Below are 13,017 nucleotides of genomic sequence, written 5' to 3'. Positions count from 1 at the left end.
TGTGGGAGTGTAATCAATTGTTATTCCCTTTTCTGTATTTTTCGAATTTCCACTTTTAAATAGGGGCTAGTCTGGGGCGTCAAAAGTATGGGGTTCTAATTCTGCCACCAACGGACTTAGTCAAATCATATCCTCATCAGTGAAACTGGGCGTAAGAAGTTTGAATCTCCGAAGTCCCCGCTACTTTTAGATTCACGGTAAAGCAACCCCACCTCCTTCAGTCTTGCCGAAGAAGCATTTTGGCCCTCTCGGCTCACTGTCCGCGCAGCCTCCGGAAGCAATCTAAACTCCGCCCCCTGCACTCTGGACGGCGCGAAAACCCAATTGACAAGAACTCCCTCCGAATCCCGCGGGTAGGATCTGTGTTCGGCCTGCTTTCCCCGCGGGATCCCCAGTCCCTATCACTCAGAACTGGAGCGGCGGCCTCAGGGGCACCCCGCGCTCACCGACCGCGCCTGAGGGTCTTCGCTGCCCGCGCTTTCTCACCGCCTCTTCCCGCGTTCTACTTGTTTGAGCTGGGCCCAGCCTCTGCGACCACCCCGGGCGGTGGGCGCGGGGGAGTCCGAGGCGGACCCCGCGGCCCAACTCCTCGCTCCTGCTGGAGCCGGCCGCCTCCATGGCCTCCCGACAGGCCGGGCCGGGCCGCGGAAGGTCCTAGGAACCGGGATTCCGGGAAGCAAGGAGCATGGTGGGGGTCTTGGCCATGGCGGCGGCAGCTGCTCCCCCTCCGGTGAAAGACTACGGGAATGAGGTGAGCTTGAATATCTCCGAATGTTGGGTGTGGGGGAAAGGTAATCCCGACTTAGGATCTATGAGGGGGAAGGAGGGATCTGGTGACGCCCCAGAGTGTGACATTCTGTGGAACAATTGCTGGGGTGTGTCGTTTCTTAAAGACGTGATAGGTCCCTAGAAACATTGGGATTGTGAGATGTTTGCGGGGACCTTAAGATGCCTAGTAAAGGACTAGTTACCAGATCCTGAAATGTTTCTGGAACTTGATGTTTTGGACTTGTGAAATGTTACGGAGGATCCCAGGGTCAAGTCTGGGGTTCATGATAAGGAATCATAGAACTTTAGCGTTGAAAAGAATCTTTAAGTTCTACCTGTCCACCCAATCATCTGCTCTAGGAATACCGCTTAGATTGTCACTACAGGAATCAAAAAAGGTACGTCATTTAAAAATCACTATCTCATTGTTCTAGGTAGGGCTTAAGATACTGCAGTTAGAAGTCCCAGCTTGGCATGCTGTTATTCTCCTGTGTTCATCAAATTTCAGTGAAATGTACTAAGCAGTTGTTGTTAAGAGATTCTAATGCCATGAAGTAGTGGAGTAGCATCTAAAAGTAGACGGTTGCTATATTTTTACACCTTTCAAGCTCGCATTCTAACTGAAGTATGCAAACAGATGTCTTCGAAGTGAGTCAAGATGTATATTCACTTATTTTGCTGAGACTCTTACTTTTTAGAATTGAGTACTTTTGTCTGCTTGCTAATAGATGTTATGCTGATACTTCTCTGCTGAAAAGGCAGTTGCTCTGCTTGTCTCAGGTGTGAAGAAGGACTTTTGATACTTGAATTACACAGTTCTTGCTTTTTGTTTGCTCAGTTTTCCAGTCTTTTCATTACACGTTCTGCTTTTGGTGCCCTGCTTAGAGGGCTATTTCACAGTAATGATACTTACTGTTTAGTATTTTAAGGGTAAGGACCTTATACACATTATTTTACTTAATATCAGCCCTGTGATGAGGTGTTTTTATCTGTATTCTACAGATGAGAGAAGGTTAAGAAGTAATTAAAAGTAAGTTAGGTTAGAAAAAATTAAGTTAGAAAATTAACAGTAATTTGCTTAAGGTCCCACACTGGTAGATGTCAGAGCCAGCACTTGAGCTTAGATCTGCCTGACTCCAGAGCCTATGGTATTGTGCCTCTGATACGAGCTCACGATAATAATAATACTAACAACTCATTAGCATTTTCTTCTAGTACATTTATCATTTCATTTTAAGATGTAAAATTTTAATCTGTCTGTAATTTATTTTGTCTCATATTTATCCAGAGGGTTAAAATTTGTCCCCGTACTATTTATTAACTACTTCTTTGCCCACTAACTTGAGTGCTACTATTATAATATACCAAATTCTTAAATACACACTTATGTCTCTTTCTGGTTTTCTAATCGGTTCTATTAAGTTGCCTGCCTATTCATGCATCAGTGCTATGCTTTTAATCATGATAGCCTTATAATCCATTTTAATTTTCTAGATTTATAATTCCTTTGTTACTTATCTTCAAAAAAAACCAAAGGTTTTCTTGTTGTTCTGGCAAGTTTTTTGTAACAAATGAACTGAGGGAAGTTAAAAATAAAGTTGCTGGAGCTTTTTTTTAAGGGTACTAAATAGTATAAGAGGCAGGCGGTAACTCTTAATAGCATACTAAAACACTGAAAAGTCTTGTTTTATTTGTAGTAAATGTCCACTATAATTTTCACTTAATTAGTAAATTTTGAGATCCTAGACTTGTTCACCATGTACCTGTTTCTTGGAAATAGAATAATTTGTTTATTTTTAACTAAAACAGTATAAAGGGAATGGAAATAATATTTATAGAGTTCCTAGCATGCATCAGACTTCACATGTTTGTATGTAATATGTTCATTACAAATTCTGTGGGGTGGGTGGTACTATTCAAAGGTTATAGAGTAAACAGAGGCCAACAGTAATTAACACATTTGTACACAAGCATAGGGGGGCCTTGAAACTTTTTATTGACGTATAATATATAAAGTACACAAATTATAATTGTATAACTTGATGTGACATTGAGATTTGAATGTAGGTTTAACTTTAAAGCTCTTTTTCTTCCTAATATGTAATGTTTATCAACTAAGGGAGCCTTCCTTTTTTTATTGCATTACATAAAATAATAGATCCATGTTTAAAATTTATGTTGCTTGAAATAAGTGTTTTTCTTCTTTTAAATTGATAGGCAAGCAAGAAGCGAAGGAAAGATGATGACAGAACTTGCAAAACAATCACTAAATATTTATCACCAATGGGGAAGACTGCAGACAGGGTTTTCTCTCCACCAAAATCCAGTAATATTCTGGATTATTTTAGAAAGACTTTACCCACAAATGAGAAAACTCAGACAGCAAAAAAGTACAAGATAAAATCATCCACACCATTGCCTGCTGACAGTGACAAAGACTGTAAAACGCCTTTGGAAATGTCCTCAAATACAGAGAATAAGAAGAGAGGAAAGAGACTTAATTTATCTCATCAACTAAGTCATATTAAAACTGAAAATGAATCTGCAATTGAAATTAACAGTGATGATAGCAAGGAAGACTCCAGTTTAAGTAACAATTTTGTGGGAAGTAGTACTTCTGCTTTACTCTACAAGAAACATGTCAAGGTACTTGCAGAAAGTATTCAAGATACCAAAAAACAATCAAGCACTATGACCTCCAAAAAAAGTTCTAAGAAAATAAGTCCTAAACAAGGCCCCTCAAAAAATGATCGCAGAAAATTGAGGAAAAGGAAGCACAGAGAGGTAATAAATCTATCTGAAAGTTTACCCTTAGCAGAGGAACTAAATCTCCTTAAAAGACATGGTAATGATAGTAAACAGATAATGCCTTCCCTAACTAATGAAATGGAAAATACTGCAAATGATGCAGAATCTAGAGATAATATAACTAAAACAGCCCAGTTAAATGATAGTACAATAACTGTCTCATATGAGGAATTTTTAAAAAGTCACAACGAAAGTAAAGTGGAACAGGCACCAGACTCTACAGTGTCTGTTTGTATTCCTTCTGAAACTGTTGACGATGCAGTCAAAAGTGGTTGTATGACTGACCCAGAAACCTATGAAATTTCCCAACAGGTCCGCTTTAAGACAGTCACTGTTCTTGCCCAAGTTCACCCCATCCCCCCAAAAAAGACAGGGAAAATACCCTCAATTTTCTTGAAACAAAAGCAGGTGGAAATGGAAAATAGTCTGTCTGATCCTGAGAATGAACAGACGAGTCAGAAAAGAAAATCTAATGTCGTTATACATGAGGAAGAACTAGAATTGGCAGTGTTGGAAGCTGGAAGTTCTGAAGCTGTGAAACCAAAATGCACTCTAGAAGAAAGACAGCAGTTTATGAAAGCATTTAGGCAGCCAACATCAGATGCACTTAAAAATGGAGTCAAAAAGTCTTCTGATAAGCAGAAAGAGCTCAATGAAAAATCTTTAAATGAGGAAGGAAGAGACAATAATTCTAAAAAAATCATGGAAAATCCTAATATCCAAATGATTTCAAATAATGGCAATTCACAGACACATGCTGATAAAGGAGGTTTTCCTAAGGAGAAAAGTAAAAAGCTGAAGAAAAAGAATAAAAAAATCTTAGATACTGGTGCTATTCCAGGTGAAAATAGAGAGAGAAATCCTCAAGAGAACGAATCAACTTTTTCCTTTAAAGAGAAACAAAATCAAAACAGGCTTAGAATGAGTTTAAGACAAAAGAAAACAGAAGTTTTCAAAAACAGCACATTACTTAACAGCAAAAACCTTGTTTGTGAAGGTGCAGCAGATGATGACCCTCTAAAAATTTCCTCTCCGTGTAACAGTAAGTCTTCAAGAAAAACCGGCATACCAGTTAAGGATAAGGTTATACACTCTAAAGCTGAGACTGAAGACAGCTTGGTATTTGTTTCTACACTGAAACCAAGCAGAAGATCTGTAAGAAGTAGCAGCACACCTGCTACAGTAATCATTAGAGCTACGGATTCTGAAGACGCACAAGACGATAGTCCAGTAAAAGCTTCCACTCCAAAAGCAGCGAACTTATCAGGGAAGCGTAGCTTATATACAGCGGAATTAATAACAGTATCCTCTGATTCAGAGAGTCCTATTAGGTAAAGTTTTATTTTGTTCTCAAGTTCTAAATATTCTGCACGTATTATTAGATGTGAAGGAAAATATGTCAAGCACTGAAGAATTTTTTTTTTTTTCTAGAACACAGCTGATTTATAAGAAAAAGAAAACAGGGTTTCAAAAATGTTGCTTATTTTCCATATTTAATTTAAACTCAGGCATGATTTCAGAAGAATTCTAGCCGTATTTTAGATGAGTTTTAAACTCTTATTTATCATAGTTGTTAATTCCTGGAGAAATATCCTCCAAATATGAATTCTGTGCGTTTAACAAACATAAGATTAAAAATAAATCATAGAACATTTTTAGGTAAGCTGAGCCATGTACTGTGAGGTGTTGTGTTGGCCAGAAAGTTTGCTCAGGTTTTTCCATAAGATGCCTCGGGAAATCCGAATGAACTTTTTGGCCAACTCAACATATACTTGCATGTTGGTTCTGGCTAATCCTAGGGGCTAATTTTCTGGAAAGCTTATGATTTATAAAATGAAACTTTATATTTTCTAAGAGTTTAACATTGAGTTTGGCTTACTTTTGAATCAGTAGTTTGAAACTGTTGGGGGGTGTCTTTTTTCGTTTTCTGTTTCAGAACTGTCCAGATATTAGAGCCCTAGTTGGTTACTTTCTATATTTAATTGAAATTCTTACACATTATAATCACATAAATGTTTGTGAATATCTTTTTGGGTTTTTTTCAGAATGAAATTCACCAGAATTAGTACTCCCAAAAAATCTAAGAAAAAATCTAAGAAAAGGTCTAAGAAATCTGAAACAGCTGATGAAGATTTTGAGTCTCAGACTAGAAAGGTAATTGAAATATTAGGGTGTCCTGTAAGTGGTATTCTGTTTTGTAAAACAGTAACTATTACTATTGGAAGTGATACGCCAAAAGAAGATTCACATATTTCATAGATTGGTTATGTTAACTATAACCCTATATTATTTTTTGCTGTTATTTTATTCCTCTAGTTAGCTTAACTATAACCCTATATTATTTTTTGCTGTTATTTTATTCCTCTAGTTAGCTTATTAAGAGATCAACATATCTTATTGTGAGATGAAAGCAATTGATAAAGACAGTATCGTTTGCTTAGAAAAAGTTTTCTTAGTGACAGTTATATTCCAATCTTTTTCCCTAAGGCTGCTTATGGAAATAAGCATGATTGAATTTTTGGTTTATTTTTATAGATCAGAGGCTAACAAGTGGGGTCTCTCAACCCTAGTACTGTTGACATTGTGCGCTGGATAATTCTTTGTTGTGGGGAACTGTCTTGTACGTTATAGGATGTTTAGCAGTAATCCTGGCCTCTACCCGTGAGATGCCAATAGCACCCCAACTGCCCTAGCTGTGACAACCAAAATATCTCCAGTCATTGCTAAATATCCCCTGGAGGGAAAAATCACCCCCAGTTGAAAACCATTTTCCTAAAGGGAGAGGTTGTATGTATAAGAATAGTTTAGCTGCTTTTGTAAAGTAAACTGCTTATCCCTTATGATGAGAGAATTGGATTCTCTCCTGGGTGAGTAGGTACAAATGTGTGTGTGTGTGTGTGTGTGTGTGTGTGTGTGTGTGTGTGTGTGTGTGTGTGTGTGTGTGTGTGTGTGTGTGTGTGTGTGTGTGTTGAAAAAGCCACCAGGGTGGTTCTGATATAATCCTTGGGTGAAAGCCACTGCCACAGAAAGTTGGTATCTCTTTTGTTTTTATTTAACAACTCTCTCCCCCCCCCACCCCCCCGCACCACGCATCGGGGTGGGTGGGGCTTCTTATCTCACTCTAGGTACTATGCTTGGTACTCTTATCATTAATCTTATAAAGTAAATATTTAACCCTGTTTTGAAGGACAGTGGCGCCAAAGGAGGTGAAAATATTTTTGAGAGTTGACATGATATATGATGGAATTTAAGCTGGGGACAGGGAAAAGGGGTACCAGGGGCTGATAAATAAGGAGAAAGTAGAGAGCTGTCAGGACGGAAGTTCCTGTTTTAGTCAGGAGTAACCAAGTGTGAGCTGGGAGGACAGGCAGCTAGGTCAGAAAGGAAGGTGTTGGAAATGACTCGTTTTTGAGATGATAGGACTATGGTTGATTTTGATTTTCTTCATTTTTCTGTTTTTTGTTTTTCTATAAACATGAACTTTTAAAAACTTTTATCAGAAAAATAACTATTAGGAAAAAAAAACAGATCTCAGGTAATAGCAGAACTACATGCCAAAATGCATGTGGATTTTTTTTTTCACACATTCACTAAAACATGTCTTTTTTTTTTTTTTGGTACACGGTCCTCTCACTGTTGTGGCCTCTCCTGTTGCGGAGCGCAGGCTCAGCAGCCACGGCTCACGGGCCCAGCCGCTCCGCGGCATGTGGGATCTTCCCGGACCGGGGCACAAACCCATGTCCCCTGCATCGGCAGGAGGACTCTCAACCACTGCGCCACCAGGGAAGCCCTGTTTTTCTTAACTGTTTCAATGATTGAGTCGTTAATTTAAATTTAGCTGGATTATTTTGAATGCTAACTTATCCTAAGTTTCATCAGCCTGTCAAAAATTTTGCTAGGGGCTTCCCTGGTGGCGCAGTGGTTAAGAATCCACCTGCCAATGCAGGGGACATGGGTTCGAGCCCTGGTCCAGGAAGATCCCTCATGCCGTGGAACAACTAAGCCCGTGCGCCACAACTACAAAGCCTGTGCTCTAGAGCCCGCGAGCCACAACTACTGAGCCCACACATCTAGAGCCTGTGCTGTGCAACAAGAGAAGCCACCACAATGAGAAGCCCGCGCACCGCAACGAAGATCCAACCCAGCCAAAAATCAATCAATCAAATGAACTTATGAAAAAGAAAAAAAAAATTTTGCTAGCAGAACAACAAAAATCTGTCACTCTACTACTATAAAGCAGATCCTTAACATTCCTAACCTCCTTATGTATGTTCTGAATATCCATATCTATTCTTTTTTTATATTTTAGTTTTAATTTAAAAAATATTTTTTTCCATGCCTAGTCTTTTTAATGTTTTTAAAAAACATTTTAAAAGTTTTTGGAATTCCCTGGGGATCCAGTGGTTAGGACTCCGCGCTTCCACTGCAGGGGGCACAGGTTCGATTCCTGGTGTGGGAACTAAGATCCTGCATGTCACAACGCACAGTCAAAAAAAATTTTTTTTAACTTTTTAAAAACAGCAAACATTTGTTTAAAAGACACAGTAGTATATAAATTTAAAAGTGAAAACTTTTAAAATTTTCTCTCTCCTACTGTTTAGGGGGAACCCACTTTTTTTTTCTTAATTGCTATCTCTCTTACTTTTTAGAAAGATTCTACTGAACTTTTAAATGCTGCTTATATTATTTATTTATTTGGATTTTATTTAATTAATTTATTTATTTGACTGCCTTGGGGCTTTGTTGCTGTGCGTGGGCTTTCTCTAGTTGTGGCGAGCAGGGTCTACTCTTCATTGCAGTGTGCGGGCTTCTCATTGCGATGGCTTCTCTTGTTGCGGAGCATGGGCTCTAGGTGTTCCGGCTTTAGTGATTGTGGCACGCAGGCTCTAGAGTGCAGGCTCAGTAGTTGTGGCGCATGGGCATAGTTGCTCCACGGCATGTGGGATCTTCCCGGACCAGGGATTGAACCCGTGTCCCCTGCATTCGCAGGTGGATTCTTAAGCACTGTGCCACCAGGGGGGTCCCCAGGGGGAACCCACTTTTAATAGTTACAAGTTCATCTGTCCAGACTTTTTCCTATCCTTAAATATTTATATGTCATTTTTAAAAGGGATCATATAATGTGAGCTATTTTGCAGCTTGCTTGCTATGTGTTTTCTTTTGGGTTTTTTTTTTGCATCTTGGTGATCACATTTATTGGAAGGGTTGGAGAAAAATAAAAATGCCTTTTAGTTTAAGAATTTGTGAGTTATCTACAAATCAACTTATTTCAGAAGTTGAAGAATTCTTGGTTATTTCCTAAAATCAAAACATATGCCGGTTTCTCTTTTGAATATCTTCTACATTTAAAGAGGCAATCATACAAAATCTCCTATTTTCCACACAGGATAAATTCTTTGTTTCAACCAACTCTCAATGGTGGGGCAACTAGCACAACACCGTCTCACCGGACAAAGAGCATCGGGATATTCCGTTTGGTTGATTTATATATCTCTTCATATGTTTCTTCATCAATTTCTATAGTTGTCACAGTTTCTTCCACATCTCCCAATATCATATTTAAATGCTGATCATAAGCATGTAACCTGCCTCGAAGCTCTCTGTCGTTTCTCATTTTCACATAGATTCGTTCATCCAGACTGAGCCTGAAGAGATCCAGAGGCTCTTCTACAGTGTTGGTAGTTTGTTGCTGGTCCACGTCGTCCGCCATCTTCCAAACCCTGCGCTCTTTGCTTGCTATGTTTTTTTTTTTTTTTTTTAACATCTTTATTGGGGTATAATTGCTTTACAATGGTGTTTTAGTTTCTGCTTTATAACAAAGTGAATCAGTTATACATATACATATGTTCCCATATCTCTTCCCTCTTGCGTCTCCCTCCCTCCCACCCTCCCTATCCCACCCCTCCAGGCTGTCACAAAGCACTGTGCTATGTGTTTTTAATTCAAATGTAAAAACCTGTAGAACTCAGAATATGGAAAATACATTATCTGGAAGATAATATTTAAATGCACAAGATCGCTTAGTACATCAGTGGCAGAGCCAGGCCTGAAGGCCAGACTTTATTCTTATCAGTGCTCTTTTCCATACCTACTACCTTTTCAACCTCTCTTCAAAGGACTCAGCCTGAAAGTGACTAAAATCAAAGAATAGGTGCCATGAAGATAATGGGGAAATAACCAGTAATTCTTATCTGTACAGACATCTATTTGTTGGTTTTGCCTGCACCACGCAGCATGTGGAATTTCCCTGACTAGGGATTGAACCCATGGCCCCTGCACTGGAAGCACAGAGTCTTAACCACTGGACCACCGGGGAAGTCCACAGACATCTTTTTATTTTTATTTTTTCCGCGGTACGCGGGCCTCTCACCGCTGCGGCCTCTCCCGTTGCGGAGCGCAGGCTCCAGACGCGCCGGCTCAGCGGCCATGGCTCACGGGCCCAGCCGCTCCGCGGCACGCGGGATCCTCCCGGACCGGGGCACAAACCCGTGCCCCCTGCATCGGCAGGCGGACTCCCAACCACTGCGCCACCAGGGAAGCCCGCCAGACATCTATTTTTAAAAAATGGTTTATATACAGACATTTTATATGGATATCTTTTTGGGTATTTTTCACAAATGTAATTATATTTATCTGAATAGATTTCAAGCAAGCAATAAAGGCAAGCCAAGTATAATTAGACACATTTTAATTTCATTTCCTTGGTAAGATTTGAATAACCATTTTTTTGGTCTTTTATTTAGTGTGATCTGTGATTATATTTTTCTATTATATATGTACTTAGTGGACTTCATTTTTTTAGAGCAGTTTTAGGTTCACAGCAAAATTGAGCAAAAGGTATAGATTTCCCATATACCCAGTGCTGTCACACATGCATAGCCTCCCCATAATCAATATCAAAATAGTACATTTGTTATAATTGATGAACTTACATTGACACATCATTATCACCCAGTGTCTGTAGTTTAAATTAAGGTTCACTCTTGGTATTGTACATTCTGTGGGTTTAGACAAATGTAAAGTGACATGTATCCACCATTATAGTACCATACAGAGTAGTTTCACTGCCTTAAAAATCCTCTGTGCTCTGCCTATTCGTCCCTTTTTCCCTGGCAACTACTGATCTTTTTACTGTCTTTAAAGGTTTGCCTTTTCTATTTTTTTCTATTATTAAATATAAAATATTTGCCAGTAACCTAAATTATTATTTCACATTTGTGTTTAGGTAAGCAGTGCTTCAAAAAATGTATCCAAAGCAAAACAATTGATTGAAAAAGCAAAAGCTTTACACATTAGTAGGTCAAAAGCTACTGAAGAAATAGTGACACCTTTAAGGCGTTCGTCCAGACATCAGACGCTCCCTGAAAAGTCAGAAACAGAAGTAAGTATTAAAAATATTTATTGATATAAATTCTGTTCTGTTCTTCTGTTTGAAATGGGAGAAGGAAACTGTTATAAAATTATAAGGTAGAATTGTAGGAAGCCCTGAGGTTGTAGAAAAAATATCATTTTCCATTCTCTTTTCGAAGGCTTTGGCTCTCTTTTGCCTACAGAATACACTCTGAATCCTTATCAAGTCATTCAAGATCCTTCTTAGGCTGAACTAGCTCCTCCTTTTCCTCAAAACAACCCCCCTTCCTCAAACACACTCTTTTTGCTCCATCATACTAAATTATTCATTTTGCCCCAAAGGCTGCAATTTTTACTTTTTTCAGTTTGTAGTTTCAGCGTAAAATATATATTAGGTACTCTCTTCCACCTGAGGAATTCCTACTCATAGTTTAAGATCCTGCTAAATTATGCCACCATCTCTCTCTCTTTTTTTAAAAAATATAATAACATGATTTATTTAAAGTGTGCAATTCAGTCACTTTTAAAGAGTGTGCATTTATTCACAGAGGTGTGCATTCATCACCACAGTCAGTTTTAGAATATTTCATTACCCCCAAAGGAACCCTCATTCTCCTTAGCTGTCACCTTCCTATCTCCCCTCCCCCAGCCCTAGCCAAACACTAATCTACTTTCTGTCTCTATAGATTTGCCTATTCTGGACATTTAATATAAATGGTATCCTACCATATGTGTCCTTTGTATCTGGCTTCTGTCATTTAGCATAATGTTTTAAAGGTTCTTCCATGTTGTAGAATCAGTATTTTGTTTCTTTTTATTGCCAAATAACACCCCATTATATGGAAATACCACATTTCATTTACCCATTCATCAATTGATGGACATTTGGGTTGCTTCCACTTTTCGGCTATGAAAAATGCTGTGAATAATCGACTACCTACTCTTGAAAGCTTTGCTGATGCCTTCAAGACAAATAGTTTCCTTCCCTATATGTACTTTAATTTACTTTCATGGGTTTTTTTTTTGTATTTAGTCAGTATTACTTTCACTATACTATATTATAACTAGTTAAACTATGTTTTAAAATAAATTTATTTATTCATTTATCTTTGGTTGCTTTGGGTCTTCGATGCTGCGCACGGGCTTTCTTTAGTTGTGGTGAGTGGGGACTACTCTTTGTTGTGGTGCACGGGTTTCTCATTGCGGTGACTTCTCTTGTTGCGGAGCAGAGGCTCTAGGCATGCAGGCTTCAGTAGTTGTGGCATGTGGGCTCAGCAGTTGCGGCTCATGGGCTCTAGAGCACAGGCTCAGTAGTTGTGGTGCACGGGCTTAGTTGCTCTGCGGGCATGTGGGATCTTACTGGACCAGGGATTGAACCTGTGTCCCCTTCATTGGCAGGCAGATTCTTAACCACTGCACCACCAGGGAAGCTCACTAGTTAAACGATTTACTCATAGATTAGCTCTCCCTCTGTCCCCTAAACCCTGGTGGAAACTTGACACCAACTCTAGAGTTTCATTTTTGTGTGCGTTCCCAGTGCCTGCTGTATTGCCTAACACATAGTAGATGCTCAATAGATGTATGCTGACCACATGAGAACTTACCAGACTACATCTAATACATATCTAGGATGTATAGTTCTGAAAGGGAATAGCCATAATTTTTATAGCTTGGTTGTATTGATTCTTTTATCTGCAATATACTCTGTTCGTTGCTTCTTTAAAAAAGAAAACCCATGGTCATAATAAATCCACTCTTTGATCACGTGAACTTGTATGATATAAGCACAGACTATTGCCATTCATATCCTGTGTTTTCTGTGTTAGTTTCTGACAGGGAGATGTATGGAGTTGCTAATGTGATTATCTTGTCATGGCTTCTAGCACTGTAATCCTTTTGAAATTTTAATAACATTAATTGTATGTTATTAAAATTTTTTTTCTTATTCTGTCTTAGGACTCTGTAATAACAGGTTCAAGTCCTACTCCTTTAAAGCATCCTGAGAAAAATCAGAAGAAACTTCAGTGTCTGAATGATGTGTTAGGAAAAAAACTTAACAAGACTCCTAAAAATGTCCCTGGTAATCAGATT

The 13,017-nt window shown here is 38.9% G+C and overlaps 2 protein-coding genes across 4 annotated transcripts in view; one reads left to right on the top strand and one right to left on the bottom strand.

Moving 5' to 3' along the window:
* Window positions 1-288: 288 nt before the first annotated feature.
* ATAD5 (ATPase family AAA domain containing 5) overlaps window positions 289-13,017 on the top strand; it is a 39,789-nt gene continuing 27,060 nt past the window's right edge. Inside the window, exons 1-5 of one of the 3 annotated variants that reach the window (XM_049701790.1) lie at window positions 290-751; window positions 2,986-4,907; window positions 5,622-5,730; window positions 10,802-10,957; window positions 12,883-13,006. In XM_049701790.1, coding sequence (XP_049557747.1) covers window positions 686-751; window positions 2,986-4,907; window positions 5,622-5,730; window positions 10,802-10,957; window positions 12,883-13,006 — 2,377 coding nt within the window. In that variant the 5' untranslated portion in view covers window positions 290-685. Of the gene's footprint in view, window positions 752-2,985; window positions 4,908-5,621; window positions 5,845-5,896; window positions 6,653-10,801; window positions 10,958-12,882; window positions 13,007-13,017 lie in introns of those variants that run through there. The other 2 variants (XM_033423439.2, XM_049701791.1) reach the window with 2 other exon arrangements.
* On the bottom strand, window positions 8,692-9,321 carry LOC117200418 (U6 snRNA-associated Sm-like protein LSm3). The gene has a single exon (XM_033423444.2). The coding sequence runs from the start codon at window positions 9,284-9,286 to the stop codon at window positions 9,020-9,022; it is 267 nt and encodes an 88-aa protein (XP_033279335.1). The 5' UTR covers window positions 9,287-9,321; the 3' UTR covers window positions 8,692-9,019.

The sequence above is a fragment of the Orcinus orca genome, chromosome 19, assembly GCF_937001465.1.
Source record: "Orcinus orca chromosome 19, mOrcOrc1.1, whole genome shotgun sequence".
Lineage (NCBI taxonomy): Eukaryota > Metazoa > Chordata > Mammalia > Artiodactyla > Delphinidae > Orcinus > Orcinus orca.
The sequence above is the reverse complement of the archived record's forward strand: the minus strand, read 5'-3'. Positions and strand labels throughout refer to the sequence as shown.

Bases quoted from the DNA above. Each gene is read 5' to 3' on its own strand.
- LOC117200418 (XM_033423444.2), bottom strand. From the start codon at position 9,286: ATGGCGGACGACGTGGACCAGCAACAAACTACCAACACTGTAGAAGAG.